At 38.4% G+C, this 22,283-nt stretch overlaps 1 protein-coding gene and 1 long non-coding RNA gene across 3 annotated transcripts; one reads left to right on the top strand and one right to left on the bottom strand.

Annotated features, from left to right (window-relative positions):
- The first annotated feature begins 5,563 nt into the window (after nucleotides 1-5,563).
- Xbp1 (X box binding protein 1) lies at nucleotides 5,564-9,513 on the top strand. Of its 2 annotated transcripts, none has more exons than XM_034984300.2 (4): nucleotides 5,564-5,915; nucleotides 7,050-7,308; nucleotides 7,743-7,912; nucleotides 9,274-9,513. In XM_034984300.2, exons 1-4 carry the CDS (start codon nucleotides 5,746-5,748, stop codon nucleotides 9,365-9,367), a joined length of 693 nt encoding a protein of 230 aa, XP_034840191.1. In that variant the 5' UTR covers nucleotides 5,564-5,745; the 3' UTR covers nucleotides 9,368-9,513. The 2 variants fall into 2 exon arrangements, with proteins under 2 accessions (XP_034840191.1, XP_034840192.1); XM_034984301.2 differs by having other exon boundaries at nucleotides 5,567-5,915; nucleotides 7,068-7,308.
- On the bottom strand, nucleotides 9,360-10,022 carry LOC117996258 (uncharacterized). Its single transcript, XR_004675620.2, has 2 exons — nucleotides 9,605-10,022; nucleotides 9,360-9,556 (listed from the first exon to the last, which is right to left on the bottom strand). It is a non-coding gene; the product is annotated as an uncharacterized lncRNA (long non-coding RNA).
- Between the last annotated feature and the right edge of the window lie 12,261 nt (nucleotides 10,023-22,283).

Here is a 22,283-nt window from a genome sequence, read left to right as displayed (position 1 = left end):
ATCGTTATTCCATACCCCATCCCAGGTTTCATACAAATATACTTTGGATAAATTTATCAGGTCAGAACAATAATTGGTGTATGGGACAGTATCTCCAATGCGTATAGCCTCATTTGCCAATTGATCAGCTCTTTCATTTCCGAGAATGCCCACATGGCTTGGTACCCAAGCTAGGACAACATCGCAATTTCTCTGTGAACATTTATATAAAAGATCTCTAATCCCAAAAACAATTGGAGACTGTTTATGGGATTTGAATGGAAATCTATTAATAGCTTCTAAAGCACTGCGAGAATCAGAAAATATTATGGTTTTCGGTATCTTTAAAATTAAAACATATTCTAAAGCTTTAAGTAAACCATAACATTCACCGGTGTAAACGGAAGTTTCAGGTGGAAGTTTAATTTGTTGTATACCTTTATACTGTGAATGATATACCCCAACCCCAACACAACTCTTATCCTCATGCTTAGAAGCATCTGAGAACACATAGTGCCTGTCGGGCCATTTATTATTGACGATGTTAGTAAATTCCTGTTTTGGATTAAGGTTATCTTTTAATTTTAATCCTATATCAAATTTAATTTGCGGGACAGCAATAAGGCTTTTGTAGTTATGCTGGTATAGAGGAAGAGTAATACTTCGATGGGTGGGAGCTCCCAAACTTTCATATTTTCTAAGACTTTTTACAAGACATGGAGAGTCTTTATGGGTCCAGTAATTGCAGGTATCAACCTGATATGCAAGTTGTCGTACTTTTGAAAATAACGGATGGGAACTTAGCTGTAATGTACGAAAAAAGTATTTATCACAGAGGAATTGTCTTCTCATATATAGGGGCGGATCACAACATTCCACCTGAAGACAATTTGTCGGAGCCGATTTCATCGCACCTGTAACTAACCTCAAAGCCTTCGACTGGATCATATCCAGCTTTTTAGCTGCAGTTGTATTACCAGGGTGTAATAAGAATGTTCCATAGTCTAAAACACTTCTTATTAAAGCATTATATAACAATCTCATTGTAAAAGGGTGTGCACCCCACCATACTCCTGTAAGGCACCTTAGAATATTCAAATTTCGCTCACACCTTAATGAAACATATTCAAAATGAGGAACTCCAGTAAGTTTAGAATCTAATATTACGCCTAAAAATTTTGTCTTATCTTTAACTGCTAACGGAATACCATTGTAATTAATATGAAGAGATGGGAGATTTCGCTTTCGAGAAAATACTACAACAGAGCTTTTAGATGGTGACAAATCTAGCCCATTATTATATAACCAACACTTTAAAGCATTTAACGCTAAAGTTAACAATTCACTAATATTATCCAAAGATGGCCCTGCAACATATAAAAGCAAATCATCTGCATATTGAAGCACATTTGCATATCTGCTAACAGAAATGTCCAAATCGTAAGTATAAATGTTATATAATATAGGGCTCAGAACAGAGCCTTGTGGCAAACCCTTCCACACAGTTCTATATATAATTTCATTTTCAGACGAATCTAACGAATACTTTATATATCTTTCGTACAACATATTTACAATAAAATTAATTAATAAATTAGGAATATTCAGGGCTAGCAATTTATTTTTTAAAATCGAGATATTTACATTATCATAGGCGGCATTTATGTCTAGGAAGGCAGCAACCAAAGACTCATTTTTAGAAAAACTTAGTCTTATGTCTGTGGTAAGAACGCTCAAGCTGTCAAGGGTACATTTACCTTTCCTAAAACCAAACTGGTTTCTTGATAATAATGTATTATGTTCTAAAAACCATTCCAGCCTGATTTTAATGAGGTGTTCAGCAGTTTTAGCTAATACCGACGATAATGCTATTGGCCTATACGATGTTGGATCTGAACTCGATTTATTCGGCTTCTGTAATAAGATCAAAGTTTGGGACCTCCAGGATTCAGGAACGATACCCGCCATCATAACGTTGTTGATCAAAGAAAGGTAGTACCTGAGGATATTGTCGTCAAGATTCGATAAGAAGGAATAAGGAATCCCGTCTTCCCCTGGTGCTGAATCCTTAGTCGATGACAGTACGCCTTTCAATTCGTTAAGTGTAAATGGCGAATTCAAATCTACATTATTATAATTATCATTAGATACTATTAGGGGCGTTAAGGCCATGGGACATTCAGGTACATAAGGAGGACCCAAACGATCCATGATTTGCTCTGCTAGAGCTGGAGATATTTTATTCTGTTGTGAATCTTTAAATGCAGATCTAAACCTTCTTATATTTTGCCAAACAATTGAAGGTGAAACAGTAGGATTCAAGGATTTACAAAACCTGTGCCATCCTTCATATTTCTTTACCCTAAGTAGCTCCTTAGTGGTATTGGCAATTTTTAAGTAATTATCAAAATTTTCATCCGTCATATTTTGACAAAATTGTTTTTCTGCTGCTTTCCTTTCTTTAACAGCATTAGTGCACTCTACATTCCACCATGGTGGAGATGGAATAAATTCCATGCACTCTACCCTTTTTACTGGAAAAGTTTCATCTGCAGCTTCAATTAAAGCTGCAGATAAAGCTTGTGAGGATTCTAATATATTCAAATGACTAATTTCAGGTAAATTATTGATTTTCTTTTCAACAGCTGCACTATACAAACTCCATTTTGCATCTGTCAGTTTATGTTTTAAACGTGGCTGTCTTACATGTTTTAGAGGTTTTTCAAAAGGGAAAGTAATAATTAGAGGGTAGTGATCACTACCACCAGTAGATTCAGCGGTTGACCAGGTGAGAGATGAAGCTAGATCAGGAGTGCAAATGGACAAATCTGGAGCACTAGGTGTCCGTGCCAACCGTGTTGGAGACCCAGTATTAAGAATGCACAAGTTATGGGAGCTTATTAAATCTAACAACTTTTCTCCATAGAAGGTTGATGTGGAACATCCCCATAATTCGTGATGAGAGTTAAAATCCCCTAAACATAAAAATGGTTTCGGTAAAAAATTAAAAATTTCATTTATTTCATTAAATATTTCATTATTAGGACGAGAGAAATATATAGATACATAACATATACTATTTACAATAACTGCAATAACAGATAAGTTATCGCTATGTACAGGTAGAGTGATAGGTGTAAATGTCAGAGTATTTCTGATGAGTATGGCCACTCCGCCATACCCATCAGGTCTGTCTTCTCGGAGACAAACATACCCCGGCATTTTGAACAAAAATTCCCCTCTTAACCATGTCTCTTGGAGACAGATTAGAAAGGGATCATGTTTATTAATAAGATATATTAAGTCTTGTTTTCTACTGTTGAGGCTCAGGCAATTCCACTGAATCACTCTGGCTCTGTGATCCATTATTATTAGAGATTTGATATAAGGCTTCAATTACTGTGGCAACGTGGGACGGTGTAACTATATTTGATTGTGATAATAATTGAATTAATATTTTAATAATGTCTGCCATGTTCATGTTATTTTCAGAACTATTATTATTAAAATTAAACTTTTGTTTAGGTAAAACAGGATCTCTTATTATTTCTGAGTGGGCAGAGCGGTCATAGCCTTTGCTATGCTTTGAGGGTGATCTTGGCTTTATAAAGACTGTTTTTTTATACGAATTCGGCACTGAATTTGAACTAGATGGAAGTTTAGATTTTTGGGGACCATGTATATCCTGTGATGAAGAGGATGGCACAGGCGTTGAAACCAAAGCTTCGGCATATGACATGTTTGAAACTGGTGGATGTATTTTAATTGCTTCCATATACGAAATACAACTTTTGCTCATGGTTTCTTTTATTGCTCTCTGTCTGTTATGCTCTAAGCATTTTTTTATTTATGGCTTGATGGGAACCTTTGCATAGGCAACACCGGTAATACTCTTCCTCTACCTGACAAGTGTCGCCAGAATGCCCTTGGCTACATTTATAACACTTTGGCACTGACCGGCACTGATTTTTGACGTGTCCAAAACGGCAACACTGGTAGCATTGCACAGTGGGGTAAATATATAACTCTACAGGTAAAGCAGTGTAGCACATATATACCCGGGTAGGCAGTATTTGCCCATCAAAAGTAACTATTACCGTCCCCGTGTTAATGAATTGGTTTACATCATTCACTACAATTTTTCTTTTCATCCTCCTGATTTTAATGATTGGTCCGCAACCAAGTGGAACACTCATATTGAGTAAGACTTCCTCTTCAGACCAATCATTAGGGACACCTTTTACCACACCCATGCGAGTAACATTAAATGTGGGTATAAACGCCCTGTATTTTGCGGGTTCAAGTATTGGGTTTGTTAAAAAATTGTTGGCATCCAAGTAGGTAGAAAACGCCATACTAATGCGATTTCTACCTACACGTTTTACGCTTCCGTTCACAACACCACTAAATTTGTTGTTTTTTAAAAATCTACCAAAAGTTATTGGGTGTAGAGTTGTTGAGCTATCAGTTTTTTCAATTTCTTTTTGTACATGTATTACATATGGGGCATTGTCGGATTGTTGATAATAAGCACGACCAATTGGCACACGCTTTGGCAATGAAGATTGATTACTATTATCGGTGGGATTTGTGGATTCAGTTTGTGGATTTGGGTAAGGGGTATTCTGAACTTTATTATTGTCAGGTTCACACTTGCATTCACACCTGTACCTTTCTCTTCCATCTCGACCTTTTGTTTTCCTTTTTCTTTTGTTACAGGTCATACAAATGCGTGAAAATATTTTTCTTTTTAACGGTTGGTCGGCATTGGACACAACGGAAACGTCAGTGTCCATTGACGACTCAACTGCCGCAATTAATACGTCCATTTTAGATGTAATATTCAACGATCCTAGGGGATCAGACCCCCCGGGATCGGGAGGCCTAGTTTCCATAAGTTTGAAATGAAAACTATACTAAATTTAAAAACTTACCTATATATACAGCTAACTACTATGAAAATGTCACTAAAACTACAATATTAACACTATAAAACAACACCAATCCTTTTCCAAATTGAAATTACAAATTAATAAAATCAAAGCACGAAAAATTCACGTCCGCCAAGTACGAAGTTTCCCGCCCTTTTTTCCATAACCCTCTACGTCGTATTCCACATTGCTGAGAGTTGTGCCCATAGATAATATATGGTTGTGCCTCGTGGTGCCTCCGTTCGATGAATAACATTATGGCAATGACGTAGGAAATATTATAGTAGCGTTTTTTTGCGATAAGATTTATGGGATGGTCTCCCAGACGTTATCGCGCCTAACAGTAATAATATAGTATTTATAAATATCACGCAGCATGATAAAAAATAATATATTTTATTCGGATTTCATCACTGACGAAAAATTTCAAAGTCAAGGAAATTGAGAAAATTAAAAAAATCATCTGACATGTTCCTGTCGCGATACAGGCGAATCTGTGTCACGTATAGTCATTTCCTTCACTCTACAGGCCGACTCAATGTACTCTGTGGGCCGACTCCATAAAGTTTTCTCTATCCAAAATGCAATATGAACTAAACAGATACGCCCACTCTATCGCGAGCACCAATCACAAAACGGCACGTATGGTTTTTCGTGAATCAAAAAACCGCATTGTTTCACAAGAAGTGCTGGAGTATGTACGACGCAAGTGTTTACAGTGTAAGGACAAAACGTTATCATAGAAGCTTTTTCTAGCAAATGTATGAAACTGTATAATATTATGCGATCATCAAGTTGAAAGTTTATTGTGAGAGTTTGGAGTGTTTGTGTTATTATGGTTATGGTTTCAATGAAAAAGATGAGTACGCCGATAATCATCACCGTGCCTAATAATTACCTGGCGGTGGACGAGGACTCACAGGTCGTTGTCGACGTGGCTCCGGCTCCACCGTCCAGAAAGCGAAGGTTGGACCATCTAACATGGGAGGAGAAGATGCAAAGAAAGTGAGTGATTTTTTTTACTGCTTTTTGTGACTCCGTACTCGAGGTGCCAGCGTGTCATCATGTGATTAATAATAATAGAACGTGGAACAAAGACCTAATTAATAATTTAACATTGTAATACCTACAGTTAGATAGTAAGCACACCAATGTTTCTGGCTAATTACCTGTTTAATAATAGGCTGGGTATCTACTGGATAAATCTAGCATTTCCGAGACACAGGCATTACATCTATATAATATAATCATGATAACTTATATTCCTACAATACATAATTTACTTCAGTAACCCTTGTTCCGAAGGTTAAGATACAAGTAACATTAACATTTAATATTTCATGTACTGCATCATTCTAAACTGGTAACTAAAGAAAACAACATTGAATTATATCATGCTGATGAAGTCACAGGCAAAATTGTATAATAATTGTATGATAATAAATATAATAAATACTAGCTAAAATTTCAAGTAGGTTTTTTAAATTTTTCTCTGTAAGAACTAAGAACCATCCTCGTACTTCAAGGAATATTTAAAAAAAAGAATTAGCGAAATCGGTTCAGCTGTTCTCCAGATTTGCGATCAGCAACACATTTAGTGATTCATTTTTATATTATAAAGATATAATAAGGACAATAATTGTACAACACTGATAAAAATATTATCAATATTATGAGGTCAGCATGGAAAATCCATCAATAGGTCAATCATATCACTTTGTAGTGCAGTGGTTTTACTCGGAAGTGTTCTGCGAACCAAATAATCAGGGTATTCATCATGTACTATATTTCAAGGACTGTATCTGCCTTCCAGTAGCAGTCTTTTTATTTTACTTTGTAGTATTTCTTGTAAATGTAGAGGAATGTGCAGCGCCAAGACAAGTTGATAAGACTTTATCACCATTACATCATTATCTTACTTATTTGACAATTATTGACAATCAAAAAGTGTACATTGGTACTTACATTTTGAATAAATACCTACTTTGAGTTTGAGTTTTATATGTTAATACAATTGCTATCTGCTATCCATCTAGTTCCATCTTGGACTGTGTACATGCCATGAGTTGTGCATGTACTTTCCTACAACATAACAAACAGATACCTAACAGATTTCCCCTTATCACCTTGTCTCTATAGCATCCATCTTTGCTGCAGGAAGCTGAAGAATCGTGTGGCGGCGCAAACCTCACGGGACAGGAAGAAGGCCAAGATGGATGAAATGGAGAGCCGAATCCAGCACTTCATGGATACCAACGAGCGGCTGATAGCAGAAGTGGAGAACTTGAAGGCGATGAACGAAAGGTTGCTCAGCGAGAACACAGCGCTGCGCAGCGCGGCCGCGGCGCGGACCGTCGCGGAGGCCCCGAGACCGGCAGAGTCTCTACCTCAGCAGAAGGTCAGTACTTTACTCTAGGATATTTCAGGTGTAGCATAGCATATTTTGGATGAAAATCCCATATTCCTATGCCAAGTCTCCTTACAAGTGGGAGACAAAGATAAAACTTTTTCATGATTATAGTGAGCAAAATCTGCATACTTGCAAAGATCTTTGACAGCATGTCTATGTATAGCTGAATGTAAAAAGTTCAATTCAATTTGTTTTTATGGCACAAAGTTAACTTCATATTAGTTAGTTATAATTTACTTCACCAATATGTGGAATGGATGCTGGAGAATGGTCTGTGAACAAATGGGATAACATTGAGAAATTTTAAAAACTGTTTTCCTATTGTGCCTTAATAAGTTTAACTTTGCAAGTCTTTTGTTTTCATGTGTTCATCTTATTCACCTGTTCTCTTGTTCATGTGTTCATCTGTGTGTTTGGTTTAGGAGGGGCCTCCGACGGCGATCCGCGCGGCGCGCCTGCTGCTGACGATGTGTCTCCTCTCGCAGACCTCCTCGCAAGCCTTGACTCCGATGACTACCTCGACCAGCTGCATCAGCTCGCCGACTCCCTCCTCAAGGAAATTAGTGCAGCTGCTCCGGGAGAGACTGCAGATGTAAGTAACCCTTCATTTGGTATCAGTTACCCCTGACCAGTGGCGTGCACAGGAGTTCAAGCCAGGGTATGCATTTAGGTATGAACTTATTTTACGGCAGGTTAAAATGAAAAATAAGCATTGACTTATTACAATGAGGGTAAGCAGTGCGTTTATGCCTCTATGAGCTGCACGCCACTGCCCCTGACCTAGTTTAATTAGCCCAGACAATGAACTAAGGTCAATTTACCCTCAATAGCCAAACTGAGATAAATTAGTCCTGTCAACTGAATTAGGATCAAAATTATTCTTGTAATATATGAACACCCAAACTTAGATTAAAATTTAGCGATTCTTTTTCTCTCAACAGCAAACTGAGATTAAAATATAATGTTTTTTGAATATTGAATTAATATGAAAACACTTCATATAAAATAAGAAGATTAAAAACAAGACAACAGATAGTAAATAACCGAATTTTACTTGGCTGATGCAATAGTTAAGTCATCATAATGGCGTAGCCATTGCATCAGCCCAGTAAGGTTTGTACGACATTTCCGAAGTTCATATTATGAGTCACCGTTTTGGTTGAACTTATTTTCTACATTCAATCAAAAGTATCCATGTTTGTATTGCATCATATAATATGAAAGTTAAACTTGTTATGCAAATAATATAATGAGAGTGATTCAACATATCAATTTTATTGTAAAATGAGTGAATTAATAAAATTTACACAACTGGTTATGTTATTTGCATAGATTAACAAAACCAATACCAATAAATTTAAGTTTCATTGCTATACACATTATTTAAAAAAATATATTTATCAGAAGATCAATAACCTTGACTGAGACTTGAGGCTTCCTTATTTTATTTATCTATTTCTTTTATATTTATCTATTCTGTATCTATTTCTTTATTCAAAAAAGCTTTTGTACAAAATTTTACATTAATAAATTATTTTTTAAACTCTATCTATTACTGCAGGAATTTTATTGTTGAATATCGACTTTACAAGTGGAGTAAATTAATTACATAATTTTTTCTAATTCATTAATTACTAGACCTAGAGGATGACTTAACTTGATGATTTAAGTTTTTAAAAATCCTGTGGAAAAGCTTTGATTTTCTGGGATAAAAAGTTGCCTATGTCAATTTACGGGATGCAAGCTACCTCTGTACCAAACTTCATCAAAATCGGTTAAACAGATGGGCCTTGAAGAATCCCGTGGGAACTCAATAATTTTCTGGGATAGTTCACAGTGAAACTGTTAGGCCATGAAAAGGTAGCAGACAGACATTCGCATTTATAATTTAATGGATTAGTATGGATTTTCGCTTTATAAATTCTTATTAAGCCAATATTTTCTTGTCACCAGGTCAAAGTCGGGGACATTGGAGAGTGCCCTCAAGGAGCTGAAGTGGTGGGGGCCACAACAGAGCAACTGGAATCCGGTCAAAGTGGAGTCATAGACAACAAACATGACATCAAGAGGATACTAGCCCAGCACTCGTACGCACATCCCTACCCTATAGATACAGTACAAATAAAAGAAGAAAACGGCGATAAGGGTGACATATTCTATGCGAGCTGCGAAGAGAACGACTGCGTCACTATTGAAGTACCGTGTGAAGATCAACTTGTTGAAGAAAAACCTATACCTTCAATCAAAATAGATACTTTACCTTCAATCAAAATAGATACTTTACCTTCAATCAAAATAGACACTTCTTTACCTTCGTTAAATATTGACACACATTTCGATACAGAGTTCAGTGAACTAACCAACAATTGTTCTGAAGTCACTCTCGAATGTGACATGAAGTTGTTATCACCTATGACTCTATCACCCAAGTCTATGGAGGAAAATCTCTTGGGACTATCACCGTCCCACACTAACTTCAGTTCGGATCTAGGATATGAATCATTATCGTCGCCGCTCAGTGAATCAGAATCTATGGACTTGTCAGATTTTTGGTGCGAATCGTTCTCAGAATTGTTCCCAGGCCTAGCCTAAAGAAAAATCTAGAACATATCATGTGTTCTAGGTTTTTTTTCACCAAAGACTGACTAGTTCGTAAGATTATGTACGTCACGAGAGTTGGAAAAGTGGGTTGTTATCCCGCAGGTGAGATGCAGGAAGCGAATTGACTTTGTTGCGTCGCCTCCCGCACCATACCTCAGATAATTATACCTACAAATCGTAATTTATATTTTAAGTTAATATAATTAAATGACAAATTAGTTAAAATATTTAAAAGTTTATTATATTAGGTGTTTAAGTTTAATGTTACGTCATATTTGTACGATGTAGTTAAGTGTAGGGATGTATATTTTAAGTGCTGTAAATAAATAGTGTTTTTTTGGTATTTTGTTGTTTTTTTTATCAACCATCAAGGTTTAATAACATTGAAACTTGTATACTTGCTTAACCATTGATATTGGAGGAGGCAGCCCTTTAACGGTGAAGGAAAATATGCGAGGAAACATGTATGCTCAATACTTCTTCATAATGTTCTCAAAGGTGTTTGCCAACCTGCACTTGGCTAACATGATGGACTAAATGGCGGATGACCTACGCCCTTCTCATTCTGAGAGGAGACCCGTCAAGCAGTTGGCTTGTTAGAGACTAGAATTCTGAGTAGAACGACTGGAACATACTTAAAGAACAGCTGTTCTTCCATTATAAATTAGCCAAGCATCTAGTAGGTGGCTAATAAAGATAAATATAGATCATAACTCCAATCCGGCCAACGAAGCCCTTAATTAGGACATCTAAATATTATATAAAAAGAAAAGGTGACTGACTGACTGACTAACTGATCTATCAACGCAAAGCTCAAACTACTCGACGGATCGGGCTGAAATTTGGCATTCAGATTGCTATTATGACGTAGGCATCCGCTAAGAAAGGATTTTTGAAAATTCAACCCCTAAGGGGGTGAAATAGGGGTTTGAAATTTGTGTAGTCCACGCGGACGAAGTCGCGAGCATAAGCTAGTCTGTAATATTAGTCTATATTGCATCAGCTCGCATAAAGTGAAATGTGCCTAGGTACCTAAGTATCAGATGACTGTTACGGTACATACTTAGAGTAGCTATGATGACTAATCACATTGCATCAAAAAAATGGAACCATTATGTACCTATTTAGTACTTTACTTGATTCTCGATGAAATTATTTTAGAAGTTTAGTTTATTAGAGCGTTTTTATCAACTCGCTCATATTAAGTCAAACTGCGGCGTAGTGCGTAGGTAATTTGTCGCTATACGATAAGGAAAAGGAATAATTGATGAACGTTATCGATTGGCGCAAAATATAGCTCTGTTAGTTTCAATGTGTTTTCAAGGTACTTTTGAATAAAAGCAAGTGAGTAAGTAGTAACATATTATTGATTTCTTCACTACTCAGAATCATAATATACAGGGATGAGGGATGGTTTGAGTAGGTATACCTACAGTACGCGACAGGTCCAGTAGGCAATCGGGTATGAGGCGGGGGATCCCGCACCGGGTTTGCGCGGGAGGTGTGCGGCGCGTCCCCACCCCGATCTGTCGCGTAGGTAGGTACCTACTGTAGGTGACAATTGATATTATAATAATCGATAAGCATTTCCGTTTAGATTCTTATCTGAGTAAGTAGTAGGTAGGTACGTATCTATTACAAAAATCAGTCTCCAGCGCAGTGGTTTGCAAATTGCAACAGAAGGTTCAGGGTTCGAAACCAATAGCACGAAAAAAAAATCCTCCTGACCGAATTTCAGGATAGCGTAAGTAGTTAGTTACCGAGATTTAATATTTTTGCATAGGTATTTAGTCGTTACTCAAGTCTTTTAAAAACTACATTCGTAAGTCCGCTTTAGAAAATAATGTATTATAATAATTAATAAAAATCGCCCTAGTTCTAGCTAACTAACTAGGGCCTAGTTAGTTAGTATCTACTGTCACATGTAGATATACATATACATATATTCAATGTACCTACTCTATGGATATACATATATATGTGGCACAACCTGGGGCACGTGAGCTGTTAATATTTTAATATTTAACTATGACTGTTATAATATTTTATACAGCTTGGAATACGTAATTTGTTACGCCCAGATGTGTACCCTACAGGTAACTGATAAACTATTCTTTTTCGATTTCGTCACACCAATCTACTTTATATTATTCAGTCAATAAGTAGTTACTTAGGTAGATGTTATAATTTATTACATGAAGACGTAAACATCCAGTACTTACATAGGCATAATAGCTTATCAATGAATTAAAACCCAGAATCGGGTTTTACCAAACTGAACTATTTATTTTAAGTGTAAAGAAAATTGATAGCCTAATAATTTTACTATCGTTTTTTTTAAACAAAAAATATTTCTCAAAAGCTGTTTTCCTCGTCTATGTAATTATACTTATCACTCGGATAAAAGTAGTAGGTACCTACCTACCTACATATTATGGATTTTTAAAAACATTGAACAACTTTATTTATTGTACCTACTGTTTTAGTTATCCATACCTGTGTGTCTGTGACCTCTCCATAGGAATTGTAAATTGTAATAATAAAAATTAAAGTAAGTAGGTACCTAGTAGTTTTATAACTTTTTAACCTTTTTAGCACAGCAATGCCAGAGTGGAATTAGAATGAGGGAAATCTCGGTTTGATCCTAAATCGACGATATGTCAAATATTAGACTATGGATGACGCGAAATCATAGAAAAATAGGGCTATTTTAGGGCTACTAGCGTCAAATGTTCACTCCTGCCCGTGACGTAGAAGCCTTGACCACAGATTACTATATACTAGGCCTTGACGTTTTGTTAGAAGTTCTGTAACTGTTGTGAACTGTGGCAAGATGACTCATTATACGCGACAGGTCAAGATGACAATTGGGGTGGTGCGCGATAGCGCGGGTGCGGGGCGTCCCCCGCTTCATACCCCGATTGCTGTCGCATACCTAATCGATTAACAGTCGTACTCAGAGTCGCTAATCGTTACTTAAGATTGAGTTAAAACGAGACAGATTTATGTGAGAGATATAGGCTCTGTCTCGTTTTAACTAAACTTAAGTAACGATTAAACGATTTTTATATTTTTCTAGTCTAGAATAGGGAATGGTTTCGGTTTGGAATGACATTAATAAAGACAAAGTTCATCAAAAAACATTAAATATATTTGTTAAAATATTACAGATTCAATAAAATCGTTCCTTACACGAATACATTACATTAAAACTAACCATCAGTTAGACTCCTGGTTAACGTAACCCAACAATATGTTATCGAGCCGATCGCCGGATAAGGACGTGTTCTCACGGTGTAACATTTATTTAATTATTCATTTTAGTTAACAAACTTAACAAATAATATTAATATAATGTTGATTCCATACCAATTAGTGGCATTTTAGTTGTATATTACACTAGATTTTTACTACCACTCTAATTTTGTTTACAAAGTACCTAGATACTCAATTATTGCAGTAAAATAAAACTTCGGCTTGAGTACCACAATACCTAATTGATCAGCCGATACATTAGTTGCTTGCCCAAAGACCTAGGAAACTACGTGAAGTTAACAATTTATAAACAAAATTTATCCAAATTCCATACAATTGAAAACTACCGTCACAAAATAATAATTGATCGGCCGATAGTTTAATTGGTTGCTCAATTTAGAAGTTAAAGATTTATAAAAAAATCAATCCAAATTCCATACAATTAAAAATCGATCGATCATATTTATACTATCTACTCTATATAGTTTGTGCGGCGGTACTAGATGTCTGGAGAATTTTTATTCTACTTACTAAATTTTCAGTAGTTACTCGTGACACAGTTTATCTCAAAAAGAGATGTTCTGAAAAAAACAGTAGGTACATTTTTCAACTGTTCTAATTTATTTAATCTTGCTGTACACAACTGATAAAAAACTCAATATTACACAATTCAAACCAAAATCAGGTTAGTTACACCATGAGCATTAGGGCGTATACACATCGCCACCGCACAATACGCACCACACGACACTGACCGTCTGACGATTCGTACGTTTTTCTACGACTGACGATCACAACATGACAGCCGTTTGTTACCCTCATAATTTTCGTTACAAAATCATGGCACTGGCGACACAAAAATCGTTCGGAGTGCTGTGTTTGGGGCGTCATTTGACACGCGACATCATTACGCAGATAACTATGAAAACGAAAATTCGAAGCGAGATGTTCTTTTGAAAGTTGGAACTATTGTGTATCTTGGTTGCTCCAGTCCAATCAGTCGATTTGTCGAGTTCGGTCCTCAGCCACTGATTACAGATTTTAGAATCGAAATGTGTTTATTATTTACACATTGTTCTGTATGATATGGTGTCGTCGATCAACTGCCCATAGAAATATTTGACGCGAGTCGTTACCGCATTTTGTCGTGTGTACGGTGGTCCGTGGAGATATGCTCTTATAGTCCGACGTTTCACGTTTGGCACTCAATCCTAAACTATTAACCTACAAGCGATAACGTAATCTGGGTAATAAAAAATAACTAGTAAAGTAATATAGCAAATAACTGTACAGTTTATCGTTAACAGCTAATGGAAGATTATATCAACTTAACACATTGAGTTGTAATAAATTTAATAAAAGGAGTTAAATTTTACGCGTTATACATCAAATTATTATAATAATTAATGCATGTTCTCATTTCATTTGTGCTATAGTAGAAAATCATACTGTAGAATTAGTGAGCTGATTTATAAACAAATATTTTAAATGCTGGTGTGTACTAACCCTTAGAGTAAATAAATACTAATCAAAACATTACTTTATCTTAATCATAATTTATACAGTTTTCAACGTAACATTAAAATTAGATTATATTATCGGTCTAGAAAAATACACGAATTTTCAATACTTCAATGGAAATAATGCACAAAATAATATGGACCAATAGGAAATATGTTTTTTATCATGTTTCGATGATCAAATTCTATCAACGTTGGTGACATGTAAAATTTCATACGAATCTAACTGAGGCTGCCATTTTTACAGCATCTGTTAAATTAAATTAACCAAGCTCATTTGACGTAGGTTGGTTCTACATTGCTGCTTCATTGACTGATATTAAAATATTTTTTGTAGAAAACCTTCAATGGATTAAAAATAAATGTCAAATGAGCCCGGCGGCTATCATTCAGTGTTAGACACTGAGTTAGCGAATCAGTAGGCAGGTCACGTCGCGATTAGCATTAAACTCAGTTTAGTACAGAAGCGTTACCTAGTTAAAAAGAACTCTGACCTTAAACCTGTGCAGTGGGTGAAAATCAATCTATTGGATTGGATGACAACGAGGATGGTTTATTAGTCAAATTTTCACTTCCCACGCCATAGAAAAATAGATACCCATAGCACAGATACATCCCCTGCACAGCTGTCGTCCAGAACTCATTGTAATGGACTGTTAATAATAAAAAAATGGGCGGCGTATGGAGATTCCCGATTGAAGTGAAGCTTCTACGCATTTTTCTGTGAAAGTAATTTTCGGTGGAGCGTTATAAGTATAGGTATTCAAATGTTCGCGAGCAGAGCTGTGTGCGTGTTCGAGACAGTAGTGTAACCGCAACATGCATGTGAGCAAGGTACGGAGAAGTTAAAGGTGACGATGACGTTTCTACCCGGTTTACTCCCCGGCGTATGAACGTGCAACGATGCTATAGAAGCTTCACTTCAAAATCACGAGCACACAGTAATACAATATATTTAGGTACGGAAGTAAAATTCAATTAAAAACACACAATTTATTAACACAAAACCAAATACTTTTACAATTATCAAACTTTTAATGATTGGAACAAAATTTAACACGTAAGACACAAAAAGTAAAAGTCGGAAATAAAGAAAAACATAATTCAAACCAGACCACGTTGATTACAGCACAAAAATCAGCAGCGAAATGAGCCTCATACTTGGGCGCACCTCGCTTTTATAGGCGACTACCGCCTACAATCTAAGACGGCCTCTCCTGACTATGCGGCGTCCTCGTCCGCCATCATAGCCAGAAAAGGTCGTGAGATCTTCTCTGCGGAGACTTGCAGCTGGTGCCGCAACGCTGTCGGCGTGCGGTGCGCGAGGGGAGACCGGTGAGGAGCTCGCCGAATGGAGCGATGCCTCTGCCTCTACCGCGTAAGGTGCCGGGGCAAACTCAGGTGCGGAAGGGGGACCAGCACCTGGGCATACTACTTCATAGTCATCACCTGAAATTAGTTTCGATATAGCACAACTCCATAGCTACAAATGTTAACACAATGGGTAAGCAATTCGAAATGCGACTTAGCATTAGCTAGACATGTAGATAAATCATTTTGTTTTATGGGGTGTCCCTATCACCCAGAGGAGGTGACACCTATCAACCTATGAGACGTCTCAAACCTAGCGCGCGCTTCTTCTCGTCATCTTCAGACCGCCAGACTCGGGGAACGGTCTCAGACCGCCAGACTCGGGGAACGGTCTCAGACCGCCAGACTCGGGCAACGGTCTATGGAGCAGGAACTTGAGATGACCTTCATCAGACCACCAGACTCGGGCAACGGTCTCAGACCACCAGACTCGGGCAACGGTCTATGGAGCAGGAACTTGAGATGAACTTCATCAGACCACCAGACTCGGGCAACGGTCTCAGACCACCAGACTCGGGCAACGGTCTATGGAGCAGGAACTTGAGATGACCATCATCAGACCACCGGGCTCGGGCAACAGTCTATGAAAGTGCATCTCAACCAGCCACCGTTGAACTTCCCTTGAGGAGTAAAGCATTACCGTGATTTGTTTAGTCATAGCACAAAAATAGATGTCGTGGATCAGTCCGTCAGTAGATAAGTACGTAAGGGAGCAAGCAAGGCCTTTTTAGTAAGGAGGGTGAGAGTTTTGGGGCTATGATTAACAAAATCACGACTTTCATCTTCACCACCACAAAGTAGTCAACAAGCTGAACTCACATTCGAAGAAAGTACCACACGCATCCGGGTACCACTCTCCTTGCCAGGGCACCATGCCCTCCGCCGCCACCTGAGCGGTCTTGCCATACGACCCACTCAGCAGCTCCAGCTCGTAGCAGCCGATTCAGGACCTTGTATGGACCTCACATGCCAGAGTCAAACTTCCCCGTTGACTGGGAATACTTGATCACCAACACCATGCCTCCAGCCTTCAACACGCGAGGCGGACGACGATTCTGGTTAGCATAGGCATCCTGCCGGGACTGATTTCACCTCAGCAGCTTACTTGCCCTGGAGCGTCACGTTTCACGCCATGCCACTCGATCAAGCCCTGCAGTTTCAGCAACCACATTGTTGTGTGCTGGTGAGGAACTCTGGAGACCTGCTTGTTTGATATACAAACCAGGTAGTGAACCGCATGCTTGACTACGAACTCACGTAGCCCAAGAAACTAGAGGTACTTCAGGGTCAGGTCCAGAGTCTTTTCGACAAAGACTTGCAGCAGACTAAGACGGTATCACGAAAACCACGCTTCCGCTCCTACTGGTGAGTAGCGGTAATAGAGCGTAACACTTTAGTACACATACCGATGAGAGTCTAGCTGTCCCACTTACAGATACTCGACGAGCGTGTCCTTATCTGCGACCTGCACCATCTAGTTGATCGGCTTGGTGATGCCGTTGACTTAAAGGGTTGCAGCTAAGATAGTCGCCATAACACATCATCGTGCGCTTTTAGTACTCAAAGGTGAAGATGAATTCATGGAAATAAATCCACTTACGGGTAACGCGCAGAAGCAGCAGCGCTCGGTGGCTGTGAAAGCGTTGTAGTTGGTCACACCCTTAAACTGAAGACAAACCAAATGGTGGCGGAAGTCGCTTCCAGCACGTAGGAGTACTACCTACTCACTGCAAAACCTTGCTAAAACAGGCGACCACACGCTTCTTGCCGTCGTTGTGGATCCACCTCAGCGCCGGGCCATAGCCGATGCTGCTGAAGTCAGTGTGCACCTCTGTTTGGCAAATCTGTCAAGATACCTTGCTACCTTGGACTCAGTGGTGAGTCGCCGAGTGATGTTCTGAGGTACCTTTTCCTGCTCTGGCCTCAATCAAAAGGAACCTCTTTTTCCGACAGACGTGCAAGGCAGGCTGTCTGGATAGCATACTCCTCAACGTAGCGCCTAAAGTACCCAGCTAGATCTTAGATTGCCAGATTTGTTTAATGTACTCAAGGGGTAAGGACTTTAGGTAATGGCCTTGTCTTTAAGACTCGGCCCCGCCTGACCCTAACAAATGAATCTAATCAAAATGGCAAAATCGGAAACAATCGGTAACGGGAATTATCAGATTTTCTAAAAGAGTTGAATCTACCCACGTTACATAATTTACGAACGCACTACAGTGCGTCACTGACTCGCATAATATACGAAACACCTTTAAGTCCAAGACGGTATGCGTAGGTAACGTGATTTACTACAACACATAGGTACCTATCGAAATCATGGACACTAACTTTAAAAAAGAACATTCTCACCAATCAGCTCGTACAAGGGCTCGGCAGCACTTATGTTGCCCCACGATGCGCGCGGCATCGTGTCACAATACCAGTGAGCTGCAACGTTTGCGAAGGGCGCCGAAGCTTGGAGCAGCATGCGCGGTTTGGTGCCGCGACACCAGTGAGCCCCATGCTCGCGAGAGGCACTATAGCCCACAGCGGCGCACGCAGCGCAGTACCACCAGCGCGCCGTCACGCTCGTGCAGAGCGCAGAGAGGCGCAGCAGCTGCGCGGCACGGCGCGGCACGGCGCAGCAAGGTGCGGCACGGCGCAGCAAGGCGCGGCACGGCGCAGCAACGCCAGCGCACCGTCACGCTCGTGCAGAGCGCAGAAAGGCGCGGCGGCGGCGCGGCACGGCGCAGCAACGCCAGCGCAGCGTCACGCTCGTGCAGAGCGCAGAAAGGCGCGGCAGCGGCGCGGCACGGCGCAGCAACGCCAGCGCACCGTCACGCTCGTGCAGAGCGCAGAAAGACGCGGCGGCGGCGCGGCACGGCGCAGCAACGCCAGCGCAGCGTCAGGCCAGAGCATAGCCAGCCTCGCTCTCATGCAGAATTCCAAAGCCCGCAGCCAAGCGTGCAGCATTGCGTCGGAACATTCGAGAAAAGAAAGATAAATGTGAGCACTATGTTCGACTATGTTCGAATCGTGTTCGAATATAAGTATTTCCCAGTTGGTTTAGTACAGTCCTTATTACGACAGATCCACCTATTCATACAACGATCTAACACCACATGAAGACTGATTTCTAATCTTGTGGAAACTCAATTTGTTATCTCGTGGCAAAAATAATTGTTTAGCAAAAACTCATCTACCTACATTACGGTTACTCTTTTTACAAAAAGAACAAACTGCATCAAAACCGATGTTTTTGGTTTTCGATAAGTTTTAAGTTTTCGTACAGTAGGTACACTCTGTGATCCTAATTTTCACTCAGAAAACAGCGTGATTGGAAAGTACTAGACTAAAACTTTAGACTTTCGCAGTTTAAGACTACGCTTTCTAGTCTTAAACTGCGAATTTAAATTGCGGGTATCTTGGTGAGATACTTCATGAAGTGACTAATGGACCGACATAGATGTTCTTAATCTCAATATCGACCTCTCGTGGGCACAGCGGAATAAATTCCGTTTTAAAATTGATCTAAGACTGATCATAACAAAAACCTTTTGTACAAGTTCCACTTTACGAAACTACCTCCCGGCTATGCCATCGGTTGAGGTTACGAACATGATCAACTTTTTTACACCATGCATCAACATCATTAAAAATTGAGACCAAAAATAAAGACATCTACGTTCCACTAATAGTACGACACCGACTAGCACGCCTTTGTTCATTATTCAATTTACGTGAATTACTTTTATACTTAAATCGATTAGCAGATTTAGACGACGGCATTATTAATTCACAAAAACACGTAGGGTTGACGTGAAAACTTTTAGACAAAAATTCAATTTGGATAAACACACTTGAACTAGATACGTTCACGTGGCCAATACGTGCTTAGCCATAAAGCCAAAGGTATAGGTACTTGATTTTAAAGATTTAATTTCAGTGACTTCATCTTGTGCGGAACAAGGTGCGGAAACGGGAGTGTTGCATTCTGTTTGAACGGTCACAGTGTTACAGAGACGATTAATATTACACTCGCGTGTAGTTACTACCGAGGTTAAACTATTTTCGACAAGTCTCGACGTGTTTTTCCTATCGCGGAGTATTGATTCATTATTGAGTGTAACGTTTGGATAAAAACACGACTAGGTGCGTGATCTCGCGACCTATATCTAGGCCCTGCTGGTTCACATCAACGTGGTCTGCTTCGAGAACTTCGAGTTTGATCACGGCACATCACGGCTACGATCGCGGTTACGATACCCGCGATCCGACATTGTACAAGAAAAACAACAAAAATTTAAAGGTTAGAATTTTGTTCCAATTTAAGAAAACTGATTGTCAGTGACTAGATTTTAACTATAGTGGGCTATTGAATAGGAATCCCAGTTCTGAATTTAGGTACGGAAGTAAAATTCAATTAAAAACACACAATTTATTAACACAAAACCAAATACTTTTACAATTATCAAACTTTTAATGATTGGAACAAAATTTAACACGTAAGACACAAAAAGTAAAAGTCGGAAATAAAGAAAAACATAATTCAAACCAGACCACGTTGATTACAGCACAAAAATCAGCAGCGAAATGAGCCTCATACTTGGGCGCACCTCGCTTTTATAGGCGACTACCGCCTACAATCTAAGAATATATTATAATTAATTAAATATGGTATAATTAAATCTAAATTTTTAAGGATTTTTCAAATAATTAATAACTATAATATTGTTTTAGTTTTTACCTAATTTTCAACGTCTATGACATTTTAGAATTTAGACACACATCACAATCTATTCTCGAGATAAAATTTTGAATTAGTACCTTTTTCACGAACACCTTTAATTTCATCTTATAAATATTTATCATAAAAATTAGATAAGTATATTTACTGAATAGATATATAAAATTAATTAATTAATAATAATCAATCGACTCGGAAGCCTTAAATAAACTTTTATACAACAAAAAGTAGTGCACTCCTTTTTATAATGACTTTGACGAAAAAGGAGTACATTACTTTAGTCTTATTATTACAAAATAATTGCGTTGGTACCATAATCCGATAAGATTGGGTATGTCCAATGTCCATGTACCTTCAAAGAATGGGGCCGTACACAATCTGTAAACTAAAGTATATGTATTAGCAGGTCTCAATCTAGTTAGTAGTGTTGTCCGCAAGCAACATTATGAAAGGGATAGCAATAGATTTAGATGTGTCATTTTAGTTTAGTTTGGAGATTGTGTACAACGGAATTAGCCACATTGACATTCTATAATACTTTACATGTGTAAAATAAATATAATAAAGAACGTACGAAATACAGTGAGGCAACATAAGCTTATCGTATGTTATGTTATAAAAAGTGAGCATTATAAACATTAATTAATATTCAATTATATTTACATTCAATAAAGTGACAATATTCAAAAACAATTAAGCAGCAATTAGACATTAAAAGTTATATTAAAAAAGAAATAGTCGTTTCTTATAAGCACAAAAAAGTAATGAAATACTTATAGTTTCAGTTATATTTATAAGACAAACTTTCAAATTTTACTTAGTTCACAGAACACAACATCTGTTGGTGCATATCAAGAGATTTTGCTTGAATATTGTCAAAGCATGCGGCTTTATCATAATAATATTGTCCTTAGATATTCCTTTATTTAGGCATCGATGTATTACAATAATGTTTCTTAGACGGTAAATGGCTAATTACTATATTTATAATTTACAATAAAGGCTATTTTTAATTGAAAATTATATCCTTCCAAATCGTCAATCGCCTTACAAAAGTTCTAACACCACGTAAATCTAGTCTTGAACGGTTCTATACGGAACTATAGTTCAACGGTTAAGGAATGGACTGATTTCCGAAAGGTCGGCGGTTTAATTCCCACCAGTTGCACTATTGTCGTACCTACTCCTAGCACAAGCTCTATGCTTAGTTGGAGGGGAAAGGGGAATATTAGTCGTTAATTTAGCGTTTAAACTACCGTGAGTGATTTCCATTATAAATACTATCTGTCCCGGCTTACACGTGTGTAGTCGACGTTAGCCCGACTAGTTTCGAACCCATACGGGGTCCTTTTTCAAGGGAGTCCGTCCGCGCCCGCGCCGCGGTTTTGACAAAACCGCGGCGCGGGCGCGGACGGACTCCCTTGAAAAAGGACCCCGTATGGGTTCGAAACTAGTCGGGCTAACGTCGACTACACACGTGAGTAAGC

Source organism: Maniola hyperantus, chromosome 3, assembly GCF_902806685.2.
Source record: "Maniola hyperantus chromosome 3, iAphHyp1.2, whole genome shotgun sequence".
NCBI lineage: Eukaryota > Metazoa > Arthropoda > Insecta > Lepidoptera > Nymphalidae > Maniola > Maniola hyperantus.
This window is presented reverse-complemented; position numbering and strand designations above follow the sequence as displayed.